We start from the raw sequence: 22,953 nt of genomic DNA on the forward strand, positions 1-22,953 counted from the left end.
TGACAAACCCACAAGCAAACATTATCCTCAATGGTGAAAAATTGAAAGCATTTCCCCTGAAGTCAGGAACAGAAAAGGGTGCCCACTCTCTACCACTACTATTCAACATAGTTTTGGAAGTTTTGGACCACAGCAATCAGAGCAGAAAAGAATAAAAGGAATCCAAATTGAAAAGGAAGAGTAAAAGCTCCTACTGTTTGCAGATGACATGATTCTCTACATAGAAAACCCTAAAGACTCCACCAGAAAATTACTAGAGCTAATCAATGAATATAGTAAAGTTGCAGGATATAAAATTAAACACAGAAATCCCTTGCATTCCTATACACTAACAATGAGAAAACAGAAAGAGAAATTAAAGAAACAATTCCATTCACCATAGCAACAAAAAGAATAAAATACTTAGGAATAAATCTACTATCTAAAGAAACAAAAGACTTACATATAGAAAACTATAAAACACTGATGAAAGAAATCAAAGATGACACAAATAGATAAATATACCATGTTCATGGATCAGAAGAATCAACATAGTGAAAATGAGTATACTACCCAAAGAAATCTATAGATCCAATGTAATCCCTATCAAGCTACCAACGGTATTTTTCAGAGAACTAGAACAAATAATTTCACAATTTGTATGGACATACAAAAAACGTCAAATAGTCAAAACAATCTTGAGAAAGAAGAATGGAACTGGAGCAATCAGCCTGCCTGACTTCAGGCTATACTACAAAGCTACAGTCATCAGGACAGTATGGTACTGGCACAAAGACAGAAACATAGATCAATGGAACAAAATAGAAAGCCCAGAGATAAATCCACGCACCTATAGACACCTTATTTTTGACAAATGAGGCAAGTATATACAATGGAGAAAAGACACTCTTTTTAACAAGTGGTGCTGGGAAAACTGGTCAACCACTTGTAAAAGAATGAAACTAGAACACTTTTTAGAACTAACATCCAAAAAAGATGTCCTTTTCATTATAGGGGGCTGGAATGCAAAAGCAGGAAGTCAAGAAACACCTGGAGTAACAGGCAAATTTGGCCTTGGAGTACGGAATAAAGCAGGGCAAAGGCTAATAAGAGTTCTGCCAAGAGAATGCACTGGTCATAGCAAACGCCCTCTTCCAACAACACAAGAGAAGACTCTACACATGGATATCACCAGATGGTCAGTACTGAAATCAGACTGATTATATTCTTTGCAGCCAAAGATGGAGAAGCACTATACAGTCAGCAAAAACAAGACTGGGAGCTGACTGCGGCTCAGATCATTAACTCCTTATTGCCAGATTCAGACTGAAATTGAAGAAAGTGGAGAAAACCACTAGACCATTCAGGTATGACCTAAATCAAATCCCTTATGATTATACAGTGGAAGTGAGAAATAGATTTAAGACACTAGATCTGATAGACAGAGTGCCTGATGAACTATGGAATGAGGTTCGTGACATTGTACAGGAGACAGGAATCAAGACCATACCCAAGAAAAAGAAATGCAAAAAAGCAAAATGGCTGTCTGGGGAGGCCTTACAAATAGCTGTGAAAAGAAGAGAAGTGAAAAGCAAAGGAGAAAAGGAAAGATATAAGCATCTGAATCCAGAGTTCCAAAGAATAGCAAGGAGAGATAAGAAAGCCTTCCTCAGGGATCAATGCAAAGAAATAGAGGAAAACAATAGAAAGGGAAAGACTAGAGGTTTCTTCAAGAAAATTAGAGATATTAAGAGAACATTTCAGGCAAAGATGGGCTTGATAAAGGACAGAAATGGTAGGGACCTAACAGACGCAGAAGATATTAAGAAGAGGTGGCAAGAATACACAGAAGAACTGTACAAAAAAGATCTCCGTGGCCCAGATAATCACAATGGTGTGATCACTCACCTAGAGCCAGACATCCTGAAATGTGCAGTCAAGTGGGCCTTAGAAAGCATCACTACTAACAAAGCTAGTGGAGGTGATGGAATTCCAGTTGAGCTATTCCAAATCCTGAAAGATGATGCTGTGAAAGTTCCGCACCCAATATGACAGCAAATTTGGAAAACTCAGCAGTGGCCACATGACTGGAAAAGGTCAGTTTTCAATCCAACCCCAAAGAAAGGCAATGCCAAAGAATGCTCAAATTACTGTACAACTGCACTCATCTCGTATGCTAGTATAGTAATGCTTAAAATTCTCCAACCTAGGCTTCAGCAATACGTGAACCGTGAACTTCCAGATGTTCAAGCTGGTTTTAGAAAAGGCAGAGGAACCAGAGATTAAATTGCCAACATCCGTTGAATCATCGAAAAAGCAAGACAGTTCCAGAAAAACATCTATTTCTGCTTTTTTGACTATGCCAAAGCCTTTGACTATGTGGATCACAATAAACTGTGGAAAATTCTGAAAGAGATGGGAATACCAGACCACCTGACCTGCCTCTTGAGAAACTTGTATGCAGGTCAAGAAGCAACAGTTAGAACTGGACATGGAACAACAGACTGGTTCCAAATAGGAAAAGGAATATGTCAAGGCTGTATATTGTCACCCTGCTTATTTAACTTATACGCAGAGTACATCATGAGAAACGCTGGGCTGGATGAAGCACAAGCTGGAATCAAGATTGCCAGGAGAAATATCAATAACCTCAGATATGCAGATAACACCACCCTTATGGCAGAGAGTAAAGAAGAACTAAAGAAGAAAGTGAAAAGAGGAGAGTGAAAAAGTTGGCTTAAAGCTCAACATTCGGAAAATGAAGATCATGGCATCCGGTTCCATCACTTCATGGCAAATAGATGGGGAAACAGTGGAAACAGTGTCAGACTTTATTTTTATGGGCGCCAAAATCACTGCAGATGGTGATTGCAGCCAGGAAATTAAAAGATGCTTACTCCTGGAAGGAAAGTTATGACCAACTTATACAGCATATTAAAAAGCAGAGACATTACTCTGTCAACAAAGGTCAGTCTAGTCTAGGCTATGGTTTTTCCAGTGGTCATGGATGTGAGAGTTGGACTATAAAGAAAGCTGAGTGCCAAAGATTTGATATTTTTTGTGGTGTTGGAGAAGACTCTTGAGAGTCCCTTGGACTGCAAAGAGATCCAACCAATCCATCCTGGAGGAAATCCGTCCTGGGTGTTAACACATTGGTAGGACTGATGTTGAAGCTGAAACTCCGATACTTCTGAGCAACTGACCTGAACTGAACTGAGAACACTTTCTAACAGCATACACAAAAATAAACTCAAAATGGATTAAAGATCTAAATGTAAGACCAGAAACTATTTAAAACTCCTAGTGGAAAACAGGCAAAACACTCTCTGATGTAAATCATAGCAGGATCCTCTATGACCCGCCTCTCAGAGTAATGGAAATAAAAGCAAAAATAAACAAATGGGACCTAATTAAACTTACAAGCTTTTCCACAACGAAGGAAACTATAAGCAAGGTGAAAAGACAGCCTCAGAATGGGAGAAAATAATAGCTAATGAAGTACTGACAAAGAGTTAATCTCAAAAATACACAAGCAACTCTTGCAGCTCAATTCCAGAAAATTAAGCAACCCAATCAAAAAATGGGCCAAAGAACTAAACAGACATTTCTCCAAAGAAGACATACAGATGGCTAACAAACACATGAAAAGATGCTCAACATCACTTATTATCAGAGAAATGCAAATCAAAACCACTATGAGGTACTATCTCACTCAGGTCAGAATGGCTGCTATCAAAAAGTCTACAAACAATAAATGCTGGAGAGGGTACAGAGAAAAAGAAACCCTCTTAAACCTTTGGTGGGAATGCAAACGAGTACAGCCACTATGGAGAACAGTGTGGAGATTCCTTAAAAAAACTGGAAATAGAACTGCCATACAACCCAGCAATCCCACTGCCGGGCATACACACCGAGGAAACCAGAATTGAAAGAGACACATGTACCCCAATGTTCATCGCAACACTGTTTATAATAGCCAGGACATGGAAGCAACCTAGATGTCCATCAGCAGATGAATGGATAAGAAAGCTGTGGTACATATACACAATGGAATGTTACTCAGCCATTAGAAAGAATGCATTTGAATCAGTTCTAATGAGGTGGATGAAACTCGAGCCTATTATACAGAGAGAAGTAAGTCAGAAAGAAAAACACCAATACAGTATATTAACGCATATATATGGAATTTAGAAAGATGGTAACGATGACCCTATATGCAAGACAGCGAAGAGACACAGATGTAAAGAACAGATTTTTGGACTCTGTGGGAGAAGGTGAGGGTGGGATGATTTGAGAGAATAGCACTGAAACATGTATATTATCATATGTGAAACAGATCGCCAGTCCAGGTTAGATACATGAGACAGGGTGCTCAGGGCTGGTGCACTGGGATGACCCAGAGGGATGGGATGGGGAGGGAGGTGGGAGGGAGGTTCAGGATGGGGAACACATGTACACCCATGGCTGATTCATATGAATGTATCGCAAAACCCACCACAATTCGTAAAGTAATTAGCCTCCAACTAAAAAAAAAAAAAAGAACAGAAAAAAAAAAAGATGGTAGGTAGAAAGATTAAGGAGTAAATGGTTATTTGTGGAGCAGTGTTATAACTGTTTCTATAATAAAAAATACATTTTATAAGCTTTACATATATAAGTTTAGTCCTGACTTTTCTTTATAAACAGGTACGTCAATATGGAGATAAATGAACTATTTCTAATAATCAGAATTCTATTTTCAGGAATAAAAAATGTTTCTAAAATAATCCCAATGTGTTACATGAACTTAATAATCCATTATTTACTGATGGTCACTTTAAAAAGAAGAGTGATATATCTTTTTTAAATAAATTTACTATAAAGTTTAACATGAAGTATGAATTCAAGCTCACACCATGGAACCAAAAGTATACAGTATGATCTAAATTTGAGGCTTACCTTTCAATACTTTCTCATCCAATGTCCACAGCAGCTGTAGATTGCCAGCTCCCTTTCCATGAGATGGCTCAACTGTCAAATACTAAAGCTTTTATAACCTGATAGGGATTACTACATCAAGGAGTTTGTCTATGGTCACAAGATAAGTGCTTTATTATATTATGCAGTTTTATAAGCTTTATAATGTATATGTTAATAACCTAAGGAACCACAAGAGAAAGATACTCTGAAAAAACTTACAAAACTACACAATATTGTAAAATGGAAAGCTAAGTCTGTTTGTGTGAAATGAGTGGGGAGGGAAACTTACCTTACAACTAAAGAAAAACTCCATTCTGCTGCAGTAATCTGGGATGGGTATGACAGACCAGCAATAATACTGGCTGGGGTGTTGCGAGGAGAGGGAATTGGCAATCTACTGATGCTGGGGACACTGAACATCTAGAAGGAAGAAAAGAGGAAAACAAATAAATTCTAGATTTATTAAATGTCTCATCATTATGGATCTTTTGCACATTTAATAAGTTTAGATACTCTGAATATTAGGTGAAAGTAACTGATTTATACAATTCATTCTGTTACTTTTAGATTTTCTTACACCAATTTCTAAACAAAATCGATATCAACTGTTGTATGCAGAAAAAGATTATCATATATAAATACATAAAGAATATTTTTAAATTGAAATGGTATTATTATGATGATAAAAATATAATTTTTATTAAAAAGAAGAGTACAAAAACATAATGTATATGAAAAAGGCATCAATGCTCTCTTTCTACATGCTTCTATTTATACGTGTTGCTGGAGCACAGAAACAGGGATCATAAAACAAAAGCATTTTTTGTTATAGGCTTGGTTCTTGTCACAGACATAAATCATATGGTGGAAAGGGATTATATAATAATACATCATGCTTTTCCAAGAAAATTCAAATAGCTTTTAGAAAAGTCAAATGGATTTATATATAAAGATGTCTTATTTAAAAACATTAGGAGTATCCAAAGTTAGAATAATTTAATGGAAATGGATAAAAACATAGCACAAGTTAACTGGAATTAAGCATTTTAATAATTTAATTATTTCACATTCTCCTTAATCTAAGTAATAGTAAATGAAAAAGTAACACGTATTTACTTTTTTTTCTTATTCCTCACCTAAAGAAACTACCACTATATTAATATATTCCTGCATATTCACAGTTTTGGGGGTAAAATACCACATTCATCTTGGTGGTATACACTCTTGAAAAAGTACTAGTTAGACAATATAGTGAACTGTTTGAATATTAGTATGGAAGAAGTTAAAAAAAGTATTTTAATACTACCAGAGGTCTTAATATGAACTATTTTATCATATACTAATGTTTTCTCTTTAGGTACTCTTACCCACTTTCTCTTAATACTAATTCAATAGGAAACAAAAGCATTTAAAGATATCCAACACTGCACAGCACGTACAATGTTTCCATTGTATTTCTAAATGAGCATTTAACTAGAAAGCATGATGATCAACAACTACATCAGTGATAATACTGGAAATTTCAGTGTCATTTGACTTTGTAGAGACTGTGAACAGATCACATTCCCAGTAGTCATTATTACTGGGGAAGAAAATCTAACAATATGGATATAACTGATGGTATGTAACCACTTCCATTCATAAAGAAGAAAAAATCCTGGACTAGAAATTAACTACTGAGTAGTATCTGAATCTGACCCTTTTTAGTAAACTGGTGGTAGCAAAGAGGTTAATAACATTTTATCAAATCTACACCTGTTATCAGAAAGGTGGGTTCTCAAGCAATTCACAGCACAATCTGAATCACTAAGTAATGCTACACTGGTAACATCAGAGCATAAAAAGTTCCATGTAAATGAAACTATGACTGGGGATATACTAAAAGTAGGGTCAGTATTCTACTTATTTTTACTTTCTCAGGCTCCATTACAATACCCAGCACACAGCAGGTCCACAATAAGTATTCAAACCACAGAAGTAAATTTCTAAGCTGAGATTTTCTACTTAGCTGAAAAGATTTTTAAAAATTGATAAACATTCCTAAAATACATGTCTTCCAGATTTTCTGAACACACAATGAATATAATTTAACTCTTACTGACTTGTTCATCATTATGAACAAGCCATTGTTTCATATTTTAAAGCAGTGATGCTAGGGTTTACGGGGCTATAACCTATATTCCTATATTAAGTGGTTATTGATTACTGTTAAGTTTTGGACCCTGAAATCTTTTTTGTTTCTTAAATTGTCTATCAGTATTTCATGCAACTAAATCTGTCTTAAAATACTTTTGTCCTAATTAAAAGCACTTGCTACAACTAGTTAGCATCATATCTTCATTAAAAGAAACTGGTTCCATACAAGGATATATATATATATATTTTTTTTTTTTTTCCTATTTTAAAGTGCTAGAGATCCATATGTGGACTCTGTCTTCTATTTAGACTCTTTTTTATTCTTTGGTAGATCTAGATTAATTTTCCTTTAATATATAATGCATCACTTTTACCTTCGTATCTATAGAGTATAATAAAATGGTAGGGAAGTTTTATTGAGTTGGACACGACTGAGCGACTGAACTGAACTGAATCTTCTCTATTGTTTGGATGATATTCTTCCCTAATCCACAAAAGGTATTAAACTATTATATCTTTAAATTTTGGGAGCTTTCCAAAGATTTTGATTTCTTCTGTAATATAAATAAACAGAATGATACAAAGTTCATTTTTGGTCTCAAGCACCTTATGGATTTAAATTCAATTTGTCAGAACTCTTGTCAGTGAAAGGCAGTAGAGTTAAATAGAAATAGATAAATTAAATAGAAAATAATAAAAATTTACTTGGGGCTTTGAAAAATATTTGGCATTTAAACTTACTTATATTTGAGTACGTGTGTATGATATGTAATTCAAAAGAGTTTAAAGCAAATTATAAAAGCTGCACTATGAAGCTCTACCTATAGAAGGATCTGTCACCTAGTTCAATTCTTCCTTGAAGTTCACTCCATGCTGAGAACATGCAGTATTATTTCTCTGGCTGATGTAAAAAATATAAAACACTTTCCCTTTTTAATTGGAACTTTCATTGGGAGAAAACAGGTTCAAATATTACTTTTAAGAAAGTTTCCCTGATGGGATACAGACTACATCAAATTCCAGTAAGTGGAAACAGTGAGCACTATTATAGGAGTTAATATCCAGTTCTCAGTTGAGCAGAGTAGTTATTAAATGTCAAAAAAAAAAGCCCCAAAGTGAGACCTACCATAGACAAATGAAGATAATGCATTCTCAGATAATTTGGTGACTACAGTCAATTGAAGCTTTGTCTTACTAGCCAGCTATTGTTCTGGTTCATGTTTCCCGTCATCTAGTTCTCTTTCCTTACTATTATTTTGAGTATGTCAGTTAATATTTGATTCTTCATAAAGTCCATATGTTATCTACCTTTCCACCCTTACTCCCAAATAATATATAAACATGTCATTAAGTGAGTGAAGCAAGTGTCTAGAAGTAGTGACTCCTGAATTTAAATAGCTTGAAAATTAAAGATCAAGTCTTTTATAAAAGGACAGGAGTCAGCCCAACCAATCCTGATTAAAGATTTATCCTCAGGATTGGGGAGAAAAAGCTTAAGCTCTAAAGTGAATTACTTGAGGATAAAGACTTTCAGCCTCTGAATATCATTACCAAGTTCCTTGGTGTTATGTACAGTACACAGACCACATACTCATTGAGGAAGTACTTATTGAGGAAGTATGTACCTAATGAATAAGACTAGAATATGACAGGTAAAGGAACTTATTTATTATACAGGGTTTCCAAAAGGTTATTTTAATTTTTTGAAAGCTTTAAATGTGACTATTTAACGGCAAAGCATCTTCCCCCCCACAGCTGAGAGTTTTTTCAGTTTTGTTAACCTTTATCAAAAGATCTAGAATAAGAAAATAAGATACATAATGATATAATCATCAAAAACTTATTTAAGGATAATTTAGATATTACTGCAATCTCTGCATGACTGATACTTGAGGCCAGATAATTCTTTGTTGTGGGGGGCTATCATGTGCATTATAAGATTATACAATGTAGAATATTTCTAGTAGCACTACTGGCCTCTATCCATTAAGTGTCAGTACCACCTCTTCAACTATGTCAATCAAATATATCTTAAGACATTGCCGAAGTCTCATAGTAGGGGTGCAAAATCATTCCTCATTGATAACCACTGGCTTTTACAAAACTCTGACAAAAACTAGGGTGTAATCATCTTTGATCTAAGCTTCTGATTTCTCTAATGTTTGATCTAGTTAATGCACAGCCTTTGGTTGAGCAAGAGAAGTCCTATTATTATGAATTTAAATTATTTCAAGAACATAGTAAAGATTAATTTTATTCATGACTTGCAATTTCTTCCTAATTCTCTTAAAACATGTCTTACAAAAAAACTACGCTTTTTGACATACTGTAATTATTGTGTATATATTTTTGGATGTTTTTAAAAGTTAACAATTTCACAAATACTTCCATATAGTAACAATGATCTACAAATATTTTACCAGCCTTATGACATACCACTGTTAATATTATTGCTCTCTTTACTATGAGAGAGATACTGAACATAATATCATGTAAATTACTTTTGGGGGGATAGGGGAGTAGTGTGCAAATATGGGAGGATAAAAGTTAAATACTAACTACGACTACAGGACCAAAGAGTACAGACAGTTTTATAGCTTTTATTACATACTGAATATGAAATCTGGAAATATCTGAAGTCTTAAAACCTGCTCAGTGCTGAAGTGATTAACTGCTAAAAGGTGTATTAGAAAGATATGGTATTATATTTTAAATTTTAGTTTATCTATATTGACAACTATCATTTATCATGTCATAGTCCAGACAAGGTTTCTTTTATCTTTTTGTTTTCTGCCAAATGTTCACTTTTCCATATATCCCATCTCTACACTGACTTTTCATTATCAAAAAGACTGAAAACTCTTTTAAGATCTAAACAATACTATAAAACAGAGATTAGGGTCACTTGAAAAATTAAGAAATATAATAACCATTTCTGTATTAGTCTTATGAAAATCTATCAAGTTTGATTATTTATACAGCAAAAATGTTTAACAAATTTCAAATATAATAGGATCAGGAAAATTTATCAATATCTTAGGTGTAAAACTATCTTTCTGGAAAACTAATAAATTTCCAAAGTACAACTTTTATCTTGATTAAACCCACAAAGATAAAAACAATAAAATATCACGATGTCTTTAGAGCACTAAAAAAACCCCCTATGATCTAAATAATAATGAGACAGACAAAAATTAAAGGATTTTGTCAAACTATATAATTCTATTTATCTCTGTCAGATGTCTCACTTTAAACAAAACTCAGGTAGGTAATTTGTATGGCACTGGAAGATGTAAAGGACATTGATTCCTCTTTGAATAAGCCTTTAAATGAAGTAATGGGATCAAGTGAACTAAAGTAAACTCAAGAAAATTAAATCATTTATTTCTCTCTTCACACTATAAATCATAAGTAGAATTAACTGTCCTGCAATAATGAGTAAACAATCCAGATTTTAAAAGACTAACTCTTCCAGTACAATGAGCAGTTTAATGGCAAAACCTCCAAGAGATTAATAAAGCTTTTTTAATGGAACATTGACCTGGATGAGGAAATGGGGCAATTCTTCCTTGTTGCTTTGGTAAGAAAAACATCTTGAAATGCCCTATAGAGAAGCTTCCCAAAACAACCAGGTGTTTAAATGAATCCATGTTAAAACCCTCTATCACATATGTAATTTCTATCTTTAGTAACAACATTTATGACAACAAAAAGTTTATATGGAATATATATCTTCTTTGTTTTTGAAGCCATTATTATGGATATGAAAGTTGATGAATAATAGAGTTGTTTTGACATTATTTTTCACAGTGATATCCTCTTATGAAGAACAATACTAATAACTTCATTTGTCTGGCAATGGTGAAGGAAGCTCACTATGCAAGGAATAAACAAAATGGTTATCACTACCACCAAGTTCATACATTTCATTATTAATAAAATCTCTCCGGTTCTTACCATGAGCCCAATTTTGACAATATGGCTACTTGCTCTGCAACCATCAGTTAGGGCAAGTAAATGGACACACACAAGAAATGACAGACTGACAATGAAGAGACAGAACAAAAGCAAGCAAACAAACAAAAACCTTCAAAACATATAACCTAAAGGCCTATCTGTGAATGTTTAATAAGAGTTACTGACATCAATAGATTTTTAGGGGATCAGTACAATTATGGATATTCATAATAATCCCTAAGTTATCAAGAAAAGGGTTCAATTATGCTCAGTATAGTACCAGGAGGCAGGGAAATCTTTTTCATTAAATGATTAAAGTAAGGATTTTAGTACTGAATGTTTAGGTTTTCTAGAAAATTCAGTTAAGTGGAACCCCTACTCCCAAATGATGACAAACGAGTATTCAATACCAACATAAAGTTCAATAAAGCTTATCATACTCAGTATCAGCTTTTGTAAAAAATAAGGAATGACACTGAGATGCGAACTTTTACTGTTCCTTTATTTCTGCCCATTTTATTGATTAAGATAAGTATTCATGAAAACAATTTTTTAGTCAGTTTATTTTAGGGCAAGTAGCCTGTATACAGGTAATCTCAATTATTCCCAAAAAGTAAAGTTCAAACAATTTCTATTTCTTAAAGAGCAGAAAACATATTTTAAAACTAATATGCAAATACCAAGGGTTATGGACGTGTCAAAAATTTAGAGACACAAAACCTAAACAATTAAAACCTATATATAACCTAAAATTTTCTGATAAACATACCCCCAAGTATTATAGAGTCAAATATTTGTAATTTATATTTTCTTTTACTCTTATAATTACTTCTGTGAAGGAAGGCAATATGCTAATCCCTTATACTACCAATGGAAATGAGGTGGATGGCTTATAAAAAAACTCTAGGATGCTTGCAAAAGTCTTTTTGTCTTACACTACATAAGTAAGCACATAAGCCTATTATGCTTTAAACTATCCATTAAAAACAAAATCCTAATTTATAATATGAGAACAAATTAAGATGAATGTTATTGTTTAACTGAAGCTAATAAAAAATAACAAATTTACTTAACAGAATTCTGTTTAGAGTCATGAAGTATGGACAAGTCACTAAAAATAAATGGCTTCTGCAAAAAAAAAACTTTAAATATCCTGATCAAAATTTTTTTTTCCTATTAAATAGTAGAATCAATCCTTTAAAAACATACACACAAAATACATTAAAAAATACTGGTTGAGGAAAAAATATTTTAATATAGTTTGAGAAATATATCACAGAGGTTGTTTTAAAACATGTAGGGTTCATTCCACACCAAGAGACTGCTGACGTATTCAAAACAAAACAAAGCAAAACAAAACAGATAACCTCTCACAGTCTTATAATGATCTAAACCATTTTTAATGGAAATAATCCTAAAATAAGTTTTCTGCATTCTCAGATTATATATTGTACACAAAAATGTATTGAACATGATGCTTTCTTAATGCATTTGATAGCTGTCCTTATCTTATCTCTTAGATTATAGCCAATAGTCTCAGGGGTATCATGTGGGATACTTCTGAAATGCTTAAGGCTGTTTTACCTCTGTATTAAATGATCTCAGAGTACTTTAATTTCCTTCCTTCAGAGTGCTACCAATATGTCCTTTCTGAACAACATATAAAATGAGTATTACAAATCTGCTGATATGAATGAAGCTTGCTGTACCTCTAACCTTATTATCATACACAATTCTAGATTAACAGGTTCTGAACAAATTCCTAAATGTGGTTTCATGACATTCCTGAGGCATAAAATAAAGAGATTTTTAAAAATAGTGACTGATTTTTTTTTCAATGCTTAAAGCCTTCTCCATTTATTTATTGGTGTTTGTGTTTCAAATCTATGATATAATAGAACTATAAGTGTCAGTTAAATGGGTATTACTGATTTAATAAATAACATAATTGAGTGTTTTACCAAGTGCTGGGTGAATAAAAATAAAGCCCTTTATACTCTATTCTCTCAAAAACAGTTAAAAGCGAAGGTAAAGGTTAATTGTGAATTTAATATAGTGAAAGTTAAAAGAAGACCTTTAGATGCTAAAGGTTCTTAAGATATACTGTTAAGCATGGATCAAAAACATCTGGGGCAAGATTAAATAATTTACATGTTATTTATGTCAGAGCTAATCCATTAAATGCATATAATTATTAATTAAGAATATCTGTAAGGCAAGCACTACCCCAAAACTACCAGTCAGAAAACAACCAACCAGTATATTGGGAAATACATAAAACTAAACCTGATAGAAACCAGGCAAACAAAATTAATTTACTTGCCCCAGCACCATGTTTGTTTACTAAAAGTGAAAACTAGACCACATAGGAAAAATAAAAGAAACATCTATTTTTCAAGCAAATTTATATGTAATTCAGGACAACAAGATTTAAAAAGGCTTTAGAAAAAGCAGGAATAAATTTTAATGCTGACAATAATAGATAGAACTTTTGGATCAACACCTACCGATTTTTTTCTATTGTTTTCCAGATCTTTGAGTTCATTCTCGATTTTTGTGATTAATTCCCTGAGTTCATCAAGATTAGTGCAAATAAGCTAAAATAAAACACAAAAACACAGCTTGATAACACATAATATAAAACACCCAAAATGTGGTAACAGAAGTTGTTTTAACGCACATTGAATTCACAATTATTTGTCTTTGTAACAGTAAAATGCAAAGAAAGCTCCACAGTTGATATTTTAAAAGATATTTACTTGTTATGATGTATGAACTTCAGGCTTAGTATAAAATTAGCTGAAATTTCAACATTGGTGGTTTCATCCCACATCCCCATCTTTCAGTTTGTTTTATAATCCAGGTTTTTTTTTTTTTTTTTAAACATTCTTAACTTTCATCCCAGAATGACAAAGATCTGGAAACTCACCCTAGATTTCACAAGTTACTGGATCACCTTTATGAAATATTTCATCAAGCAGTCTCTGAGCAGGTGAATAAATGCACCCCTGGAGAACTATTGTTTTACTTTTGCTTTGGTTGCTAACTATATAACAAATTGTATCATTGCTGTTGGGACTGCTAATAAAGAGGGGCTCCAACTATATGAATATATTGAAAGAAGTTAATGAAATTAAGTATACATTCTTTATATGATCTTAGTAGTCTTTAATAAAACCAGATCCAAAGATAGCATCTATTGCCTTTCATAACTGTGTGGTTCACCTTATTTCGCTTTGGTAATATTGGCAAATGGTCAAAACAATTGGTCTTTAGTTATTAATTAATAATCAAACAAGTTTGGCTTAACTGCTAAATATTTAAACAGTGAAGCATTGGCAACATAACAAAAATATTAGTAACTACATTTTAGATCTTGTAAAATTATACTGAATGTTTCAATCAGTTTGATAATATTCAACTTTTTTTCTAAAATAATTTAAGCTTATATTTTAAAAAATCTGTCGTGAAAAAGAAATAGAAGATTTCTAAAACAGAACTGCAATCACATACAGGGGAAAAGTTTTAGATTTAATGAAAGTCTTATAATGTGTAATACTGTATAAATGAAAAAATACTATACTTATAAAGCTATTAATTCATCATTAATTTTTTATTAGTTTCATGTTTTTAAAATTCATTAATTTCTGGTAAGGGCACTGTTTTCCTAAAAGGCATATTTTCTTTTAAAAGAAAATGAACAAAAACACAAAGCAAAAGAGGACTACAACAAGATCATTCCTAGTGACAACTATGTGACAAAAATGGGAGACTAGGAGCCTCCACACTTTAAGTTGAACCATATGAAACGCTGACATGCCTTTGATCTACAAAAAAGACAATACGGTTCAACTGAATAGACTAAGAAAGAATTATCACAGGTAATATAAATTATACTTAGGATTAACAATGATTAGAAACATCTACATAATTTCAAACTCACAGAACTGACAAAGCAGGGAAAACATGTATTCAGGTAACCCAAATTAACAATTTCAGAGTAGAAAACACCAGTAAAACAACTAAATAGTAGGATATTGCTGCTGACACATTATACACATTTGCCTTTGCTAAATCTACAATTATGGAAGAAATGCTGATGTAAAGTGGCTAATTACATAAGTGCCTTTAGAACTAGATAATGTCTTCAACTTCTATATCAATAAAGCCTCAGAACCATGTTAGCCCTACACCAGGTTTCTAGTAAGTGCTCAATGGGAACTAAACTTGTATAAACTGCTATTATGACTACCATGTCAAATTTGCCATGGAACTTTCAAATGGTTACACCCCTTTCACTGAACTTGGTGTACTAGGTTAATGACATGCTCATTTGTACATACGGCAAAGCTCAGAGCAATTTTCACTTGCATTTAGCTGTCTCATTATACATGGAGTAAAGGTACATTTTCTTTGTACTTTGTAGAAACTTACAGTAACAATGAAAATATATACCCCTATACCTGAACACATCCTAAAAAATTTAAGATCTTTTAATTAGCAATTAGTCATGAGATCAGAAAATATTTACATTTCATTTAAGGAAACAACATAGTTTTGAAGTCAAACTAGGAATTATTTCTATACCTTAAGAGCTATATATTAAAAAAATACTTTCCTAGTTAGCAAGCTGTATTAAATCAGTGCTTCTCAAACTTCAATGCACATAAGAGTCACTTGGGAATCTTGTTAAAATGAGGCTTTTGATTTAGTAGGTCTGAAGTGGGACCTAGGATTCTACATTTGTAACAAGTTTCAAGGTATGGGCTGCAAATCTCACATTTTTGGGCAATTATGTACTAAATTATTATGAATTACAAATCTGCATGGTCACAGAAACATTTGGTAGTATGGAGCTAAATGAGTACAAAATTTAAAAAGATTTATCTTCAAATAGGGGATGGGATACTGAATTAAAAGCACAATGTTCAATGTTAATGCACAAACATTCCTTAAATGCCATGATTCAAACATAAATTTTACTGAATTTGAGGGTTAAATATTTTTAGCAATATTTACTTTGAACTTATCTTGAAGTGACTTAATACCTACCTCACAATTTATACTCTTTAAATACTAATATATACCTCCCTCTACATATATATGTAATATGTAATACATATACTCCAAATATAGAGTCAAGTTATTAGAAAATTCTTGTATGGGAACATTATTCTAAATTTGTTACTTATCATTTTGAGGTTATATTTTGAGGGAAAAATAATTATTTATGTCATAATTATCATTTTGAGGTTATATTTTAAGGGAAAAATATTTATGTCAATTCTGTCATTTATACATTCTTTACAAAGTAAGGTCTGTGTGTGTGTGGCCTTTTTTGTGCGTGTGTGGGCTTTAAACTCAGCTTAATTTCAAATGATGCTTTTAAAAATAAAATAAATCCAATAAGAAAAGTTCACTTTAATAAGGAGAACATAAATTTTTTTGAACAAAGCAAAAACACCTTATTAAGACCTCCTTCTCATTACCTTAAATTTGGGGGGAAAAAAAAAATCTAGGGCTTAGTGCCTGCAAAGGTGAAAGAAAGCTCCACAGCAGCTTGGATTATAGTCAGGACACACTGCCAACAGTCAAAGAGAAGGTTTTCAGTCATACTGCAGAGGTTAACAAGAAGAGTTTTCTCTCCCAGGAAGAACCTCTTCAAGGTTGTTAAACTCTCCTTCAAATTAATCTTTCACTTGGTGCAACTCGTGACAGTCACAAAATCATAAATTTTACAGCTGAAAGGGACCAAAAGAAAAAAAAAAAGTAATTTGGTCCAAACCTTGGCCAAGGCTAAAGAGGGGTATCTCCAATTCACACACAAGCTAGTTTAACAGAGATTAAGTGACCAAAGATGACACATTCATAGAGGAATACCATGGAACCTAGGACTCCTCTTCCTCTTACATCATATTCTTTAAGGGTTCTCTCTAAGCAAAATAAAACAAATTAAAAAAAAAAAAATCTAACAATAATTTGAACGTGTATTATAGTTTTGAGCTTCACAGGTGGCGCCAGCGGTAAAGAATTCGCCTGCCAGTGCAGGAGCCGTAAGAGATGCAGGTACTATTCCTGGGTGGGGAAGATCCCCTGGAGAAGGGAATGGCAACCCACTTCAGCACTGTCGGTAAAATCCCATGGACAGAGGAGCCTGGTGGGCTACGGTCCATGGGGTCGCAAAGAGTCAGACAGGACTGAACGACTGAGCACCATGTTATAGTTTTAGGAATTAATTTATATCTAAGCTTTCATATCTATTAAATTTAAGTATTAAAAGCCCCTCTCTCCAACTCAAGAAGCAGATATGTGTGTATATAGTCTATAGAAATAAGTGTATATGGTGGAGAAGGGGAGGTCCTGTAGAGATCAAAAGAATTCCATAATCACATCTCAGAAAAATTACAAAGTCAATCACTATTTTAAGCTACATATTATGTCCTTCAGGTATAAATTCAATAGGTTTGAGAGATATTTACTTTATTCGTTCCAAAAAGAACGTAAGTAAGATAGCATACAAAAGTAAAACAATATGGTAAATTACATTAAAAAGCAAAGGGAAATGCAGAGAAGTCAAAATGAATAGGTCCAAATAAAATGGGTCATGTTCACTACCATTCTAATAAAACATTCCAATAATTTATTATAAAGTTATAAGCAAAAGACTAAATGCATGGTGTAAATTCAAAATCTATATTATATTTAAACTAAAATTATATTGACATCTGTTAAAATTATTAGGACAGAACATTCCTTTCACTTCTTATGATCATTCAGAAATAATGACTACTTCAAAACCTGCAAATAAAGATATCATGAGCAACATGACAAGTCTGATTAATAAATCAAAACATTTTTATACCACTATATGAGTAAAAACTGGTGTTTCTCTCAAGGTACAATATATAAAAACAGAAAAAAATTTCAGGGGGAAGTAAAAGTCCATGATGTTAAAAGTGAAATAAAAAGCTGAAGCTGAAAATACTCATTTTAAGAGACAGCAATTCAAAATAACAATATAATCAAAAGGTCCTTAACTCTGTGAGGCAGTTAAATTCTAATTTTAATTTTGATCCCAAATTGTCACATTGAGGATAGTACTTTATTTCATATCCCTTAGTTTCTCCATTGCTTAAATGGAGCAACAGTGTTTTTTTCAGAGGTATGTTAAGGATCATTGAGTTTATGGTTATGCTAAAAAAAAATACTTCTATATAAATCTTAGTCAACACCTGGATTCTGGATTTTCTCTGCAAAGAAGCCTTTAGAATAAATCACACACATGGAATAGGAGCAAGCACACATGACATGGAATATGTAGGTTACCAATAAAAAGCAGAGTCATGGTACCTAAGTCTCTTAATTTTAAAACTGTATTTTATTGAGACTTGACAAACTATGTTTTAGGAATACTTTCTATGACTCTGTTATAACTGTGCACAAAAAGAAAATTCACATAATATTAGGCTTCTCTTTCAAATATTAAACATATTAATATTCTTGGTAAAAGTTAACTTTATTAAGAAAATAAATATTCACTTTTCAATCTAACAGTCTTCCTTGTACTACAAAACTGATATAGAAAAACAAAAAAATAGTCCAGTCAATTTAACAAAGTAATCAGTAAAATTGTTAAATCTGACACAAAAGCTTAAATCACCAACGTGCTGATGACTAAAAATATTTCCTGACTTTTTGAAACTATTGCTAAGTAAAAACATGGCAACTTCCCCTATATGCCAAATGTATAACTCCTGATAGCACTATAGTAAGGAGGGCTAAGCACAGGTTTTCCCTCTAATATAATGATGCAAATACTACTACTTGGTTTTTTACTTTTCAAATACTTGCAGGCTTAATGATGAAATGTGACCAAATCTGAGACTTAATCCAAGCTCTTAAGTTGCTGGGTAAAGTGGTAAAGGTCAGTAATAGATGCTCTTTAACCAATAATTAATTGATTTTCCTACTCATACAGTACTGTCTGAAGCATCTGACATGCTTATTTAAAAAATAAGATAATAAAACATTAAGTTCTATCACTTAATCCTGACAACAACCTTATGAGGTGGGAACTATTATTATTATTACTCCATTGTACATATAAGGAATTAGAAGCTTTGAGCAGTTAAGTAAGTTACAGAGTTAGTGCTAAGATGGCATTCTAACCCAAGTAGCCTGGTTCCAGAATCCACATGCTTAAGTACTATCCAGATTACTAATATCTATCTAGATCCTCTGAACCAAGGATGGACCATTACAGGATGAAATCCAGGATTTTTCATTTTTAATAAAAGTATAAGTTTCTTTTTATGCCATTGAACATTTGAGAACCACTGATATAACTCCTAGGAAAAACTGGTACAGATATGGTCAGTCTCATTATAATATACACACAAATATAAATACAACAGGCCTTTGACTGTTTACAGTGTATACTTTAAATAGGAGTGGGATGATTATGTCTTGTCCTGAGGTATAGGTATTACTTGTTTATATGAATAAACATGGATTCTTCCTGAAGCAAACAGGCTTACACATTTCATCTAGCTAAAAAAAAATCAACAACTATCAAATTAAAAAGTAGTTGAGGTCAAAGACAGGATTTACTTTTTCAATTCACCAGAACCTTAAAAAAAAAAAAAAACTTTATGCAATTTAATCCCTGGACATGTTTCTGAAGTACTAAATGTCATATTGTTAGAGCTTTTTGAGAAAGAAATAAATTCACTTCTTTGTTTTATAATAATCAGTTTTCTTACATGTGGGAAGAATAATTAAATAATTAAATCAAATAATTAAAGAAACTATCACAGAATTATTCTGAAAGGCAAAACTGTAAGTTCTGCATGTAACAACAAAGTTTACTAGTGACTAATATTATCTCCTATTCTTTGCTTATTTGAAGCAAATGACCTATTTCTTGGAAGATGGCTGTCAATTTTCTTTCTCAATACTACCATGGTATTTAAATTATAAATTAGGAATAAGAACACCTGTTCTCATAAGTCTATTCCCCATCCCCAGCCCCACCCACCACCAACACACAGCCCTGCCCTCTTTCCAGAAAACCTTAAGAGCCAGGAAGAGGATGTTGTTTATTTTAAACAGTTCAATTCAGCAAAACATGTACTTTTGACCTTCAGTTTCTGAGTGGTAAGCAAATGGTCAGTAACTAACTAAAAGCATCACTTAAGACAGTGTTTTTCATACTTTTTTGCCCAGAACTCATGGTCAAAAATACATTTTACACTGCATGTCAGTAAACACACACAATGGAAACCAAAGTTTTATGAAATAACATTACCTTTACTATATTTGACACACTCTTAAAATTTCTATTTTAACTGTGTTAGCTTAAAAAAGAAATTCTGGCCATGTAATATACTAAATTAATTTTCATGCCTCACTAATGAGTATCACCTTCAATTAAAAAAAATATTTTATGCAGTGTTACTTACTACATATAAAAATCATCCATTTAATATAGGGATGAAGGCAAATATCAACAATGGACCAGATTTGTCTTGAGATTCATATTCCCAGGATAAATACTTTGAGGTATTAAGGAAAAAAAATAAGTGGGAGAAGCACGAAATCAGTGGAAGAATGAATAAACATATACTATTGTAGCATTAAATAAGGCGCACAAGCAACGGTAGAAAGGTCTCTAAATAAACAGTAAATACTTTTTTTTCCTTTTTACTGAATATGCTGGAACCAGGGTTACTTTATATAAAAGGATTCTGTAGAAATTATTCATCCTAAGGATGTCATTAAAAATATTCTAAAATACTAAGAGAAAAACATATCTATTTTCTTTATTGTTCATTTAAAAGTATTAAATTTGACCAGTTATTAACTTCCACTAAAAAAAAAACTCCTAAAATAGAAATTTTACTTAAAAAAAAAAAAAAAGGATGTGTCTACATTTTTGGATATACGTAATTGTTAAACTCATATTACATATTATCAGTATTTTCACGGTTATTACTCTTTTATTTTCTTCTTTGTTACACTCACAGAAATTCATTTTAACATCACTTATATTTTTTGGAATTGTTAGTTTTATAATCTAAACCAACCAGAAATAGATAGGACACACTACTACAAGAAAATTTTTAGAGAGTCATTTGTTGTAGAAAATTCATCTTTTATAAAGTAGAAAATAAAAATATTATTTAATTAAGGTAAACTTCTCTGCTTATTCCAGTATCAGCTTCAAACAGAAAACTCTTGACATAATCACACAGCAAAACATAAAAGTACTTTTTTTCTTTTTGCAGAAATGTTTAAAAACCATTCAGTTAATATTCTCTCTGAAGTTCATATATAGCTGTGTTAAAAAAAAAAAACCCTGTTTTTTAAGTTAATAAATCTATCATTTCTACAGTGCCCAAATAAATTAAAATAGATTACCTAGGCAATATTAGCATGTACAAACTAGAGTTTGTTCTTGGAAGACTTTCATTTACACATTTATATTTATGTGTGTGTGTGTGTGTATATGTATATACACACACATACACTGTATGCTATACTGTACTTAACAGTTTAACATATTTCTATTAAACCACTTCTATAAGATAGCATAGCATAAAAAAACCACAGATTTTTTTAATATCAAGACAAAAAGAGAGGTAAAAATTTCTGAAATACTAGCAGATTAAATCATTGCTATGTCTGCACTTGCAGGGAAAAAGTCATAGTTGGAAATATTTCATTGAAGTATTGTGTGTTATGGCAGAATTTGGCCAGGAACAACATAAACACAGATATAAAAAATTAAACTGAAAAACTTTGAGACAAAATTCAAACATTTACCTGAAATTCTGGTACAGTAGGTGACTTTGTGACAGTTTTCCTCTTCTTTGTGATTGCTTTTTTAGATATGGATTTTTTTCCTTTCAAGATTAAAAGAGAAAAGCTTCATAATGCTGTTTATAGCATTTCATTAACAAAAAGCAAATTACATAGAACCTTGAAAGTTAAATTATAACTAACAGATGGCTTCTAGTGAGTCAAATAAAAATGATGAATCAAAACAAGCCCCAGCAAAAGCAAACATCAAACTATAACTACCCATAACAGACATATTAACAAATGGTGTTTTCTTAACAGCCAAACTATTATAATCTCTAATGTGTTGCACGGTACCAGAATTTATTACAATAAGATTTGGAAAATAAAAAGTCATATTACTACTGCTTAGTTAAAATATAACTCACAACTTAAAATGAGGTTACATAAGGGGAAAAAAAAAACCTTACCTTTAACAACGACTTCTGTAGTCAGGAACTTGTACAGAACTATACTCTGAAGACTATGGTCTTTATTCAACCTAATGTGAAAATCCTCTCAGTAGCTTAGGAAACAAGATTTTCCTTCTATCTCTTTAGCTCTGCACTCCCCTAATGGGCTGCTGTTGGCAGTATTCAATAACCAGTTTTAAAACAAGGTAAACATTTCCCTTTAAAGTGCACCTCATCATTTGCGCAATCAGAAACCACAGGGAAAAATAAATCCATATTCTTAAAGAATTTCAGTTTATAGCATAAAGTATATATAATCTATAATACGTATTTACACAGACTAAAGAAATACATGCATACATACAGCCTTTATCTTATTTTAGTAAGGAACATACTAAAGTAAATGTTTTTCCCCATTTATAATTGGCAAAATCAATTAATAAATTATTTACTTAACAAACACCAGATACAGTACAATTTATGGGGACAACAAAGAATTATAAAATGGAAACCCTGCCCTCCAAAAGTTTACAATGTAAGGGAATAAAAAATTAAAGTTAATTTTAGCTCACAATCATTTGTATGCTAAAATCAGTTTAAAAACTACTATTTTTTCAAAAGAGAAAACTGCTATACAATAATCTCTATTGTTCTTTTCTAAATATTTTAA

General features: G+C 32.2%; 1 protein-coding gene across 3 annotated transcripts in view; it reads right to left on the bottom strand.

Annotated features, from left to right (window-relative positions):
• Positions 1–22,953, bottom strand: part of KIAA2026 (KIAA2026 ortholog) — a 107,619-nt gene that overhangs the window by 19,334 nt on the left and 65,332 nt on the right. For 2 of the 3 annotated variants that reach the window (XM_010833821.1, XM_010833824.1), the window contains exons 4-5: positions 21,856–21,935; positions 13,539–13,628 (exon numbers count right to left, since the gene is read on the bottom strand). In XM_010833821.1, coding sequence (XP_010832123.1) covers positions 13,539–13,628; positions 21,856–21,935 — 170 coding nt within the window. The remainder of the gene's footprint in view (positions 1–13,538; positions 13,629–21,855; positions 21,936–22,953) is intronic. The other variant, XM_010833823.1, reaches the window with a different exon arrangement.

This window comes from Bison bison, unplaced genomic scaffold, assembly GCF_000754665.1.
Source record: "Bison bison bison isolate TAMUID 2011002044 unplaced genomic scaffold, Bison_UMD1.0 scf7180017863936, whole genome shotgun sequence".
Lineage (NCBI taxonomy): Eukaryota > Metazoa > Chordata > Mammalia > Artiodactyla > Bovidae > Bison > Bison bison.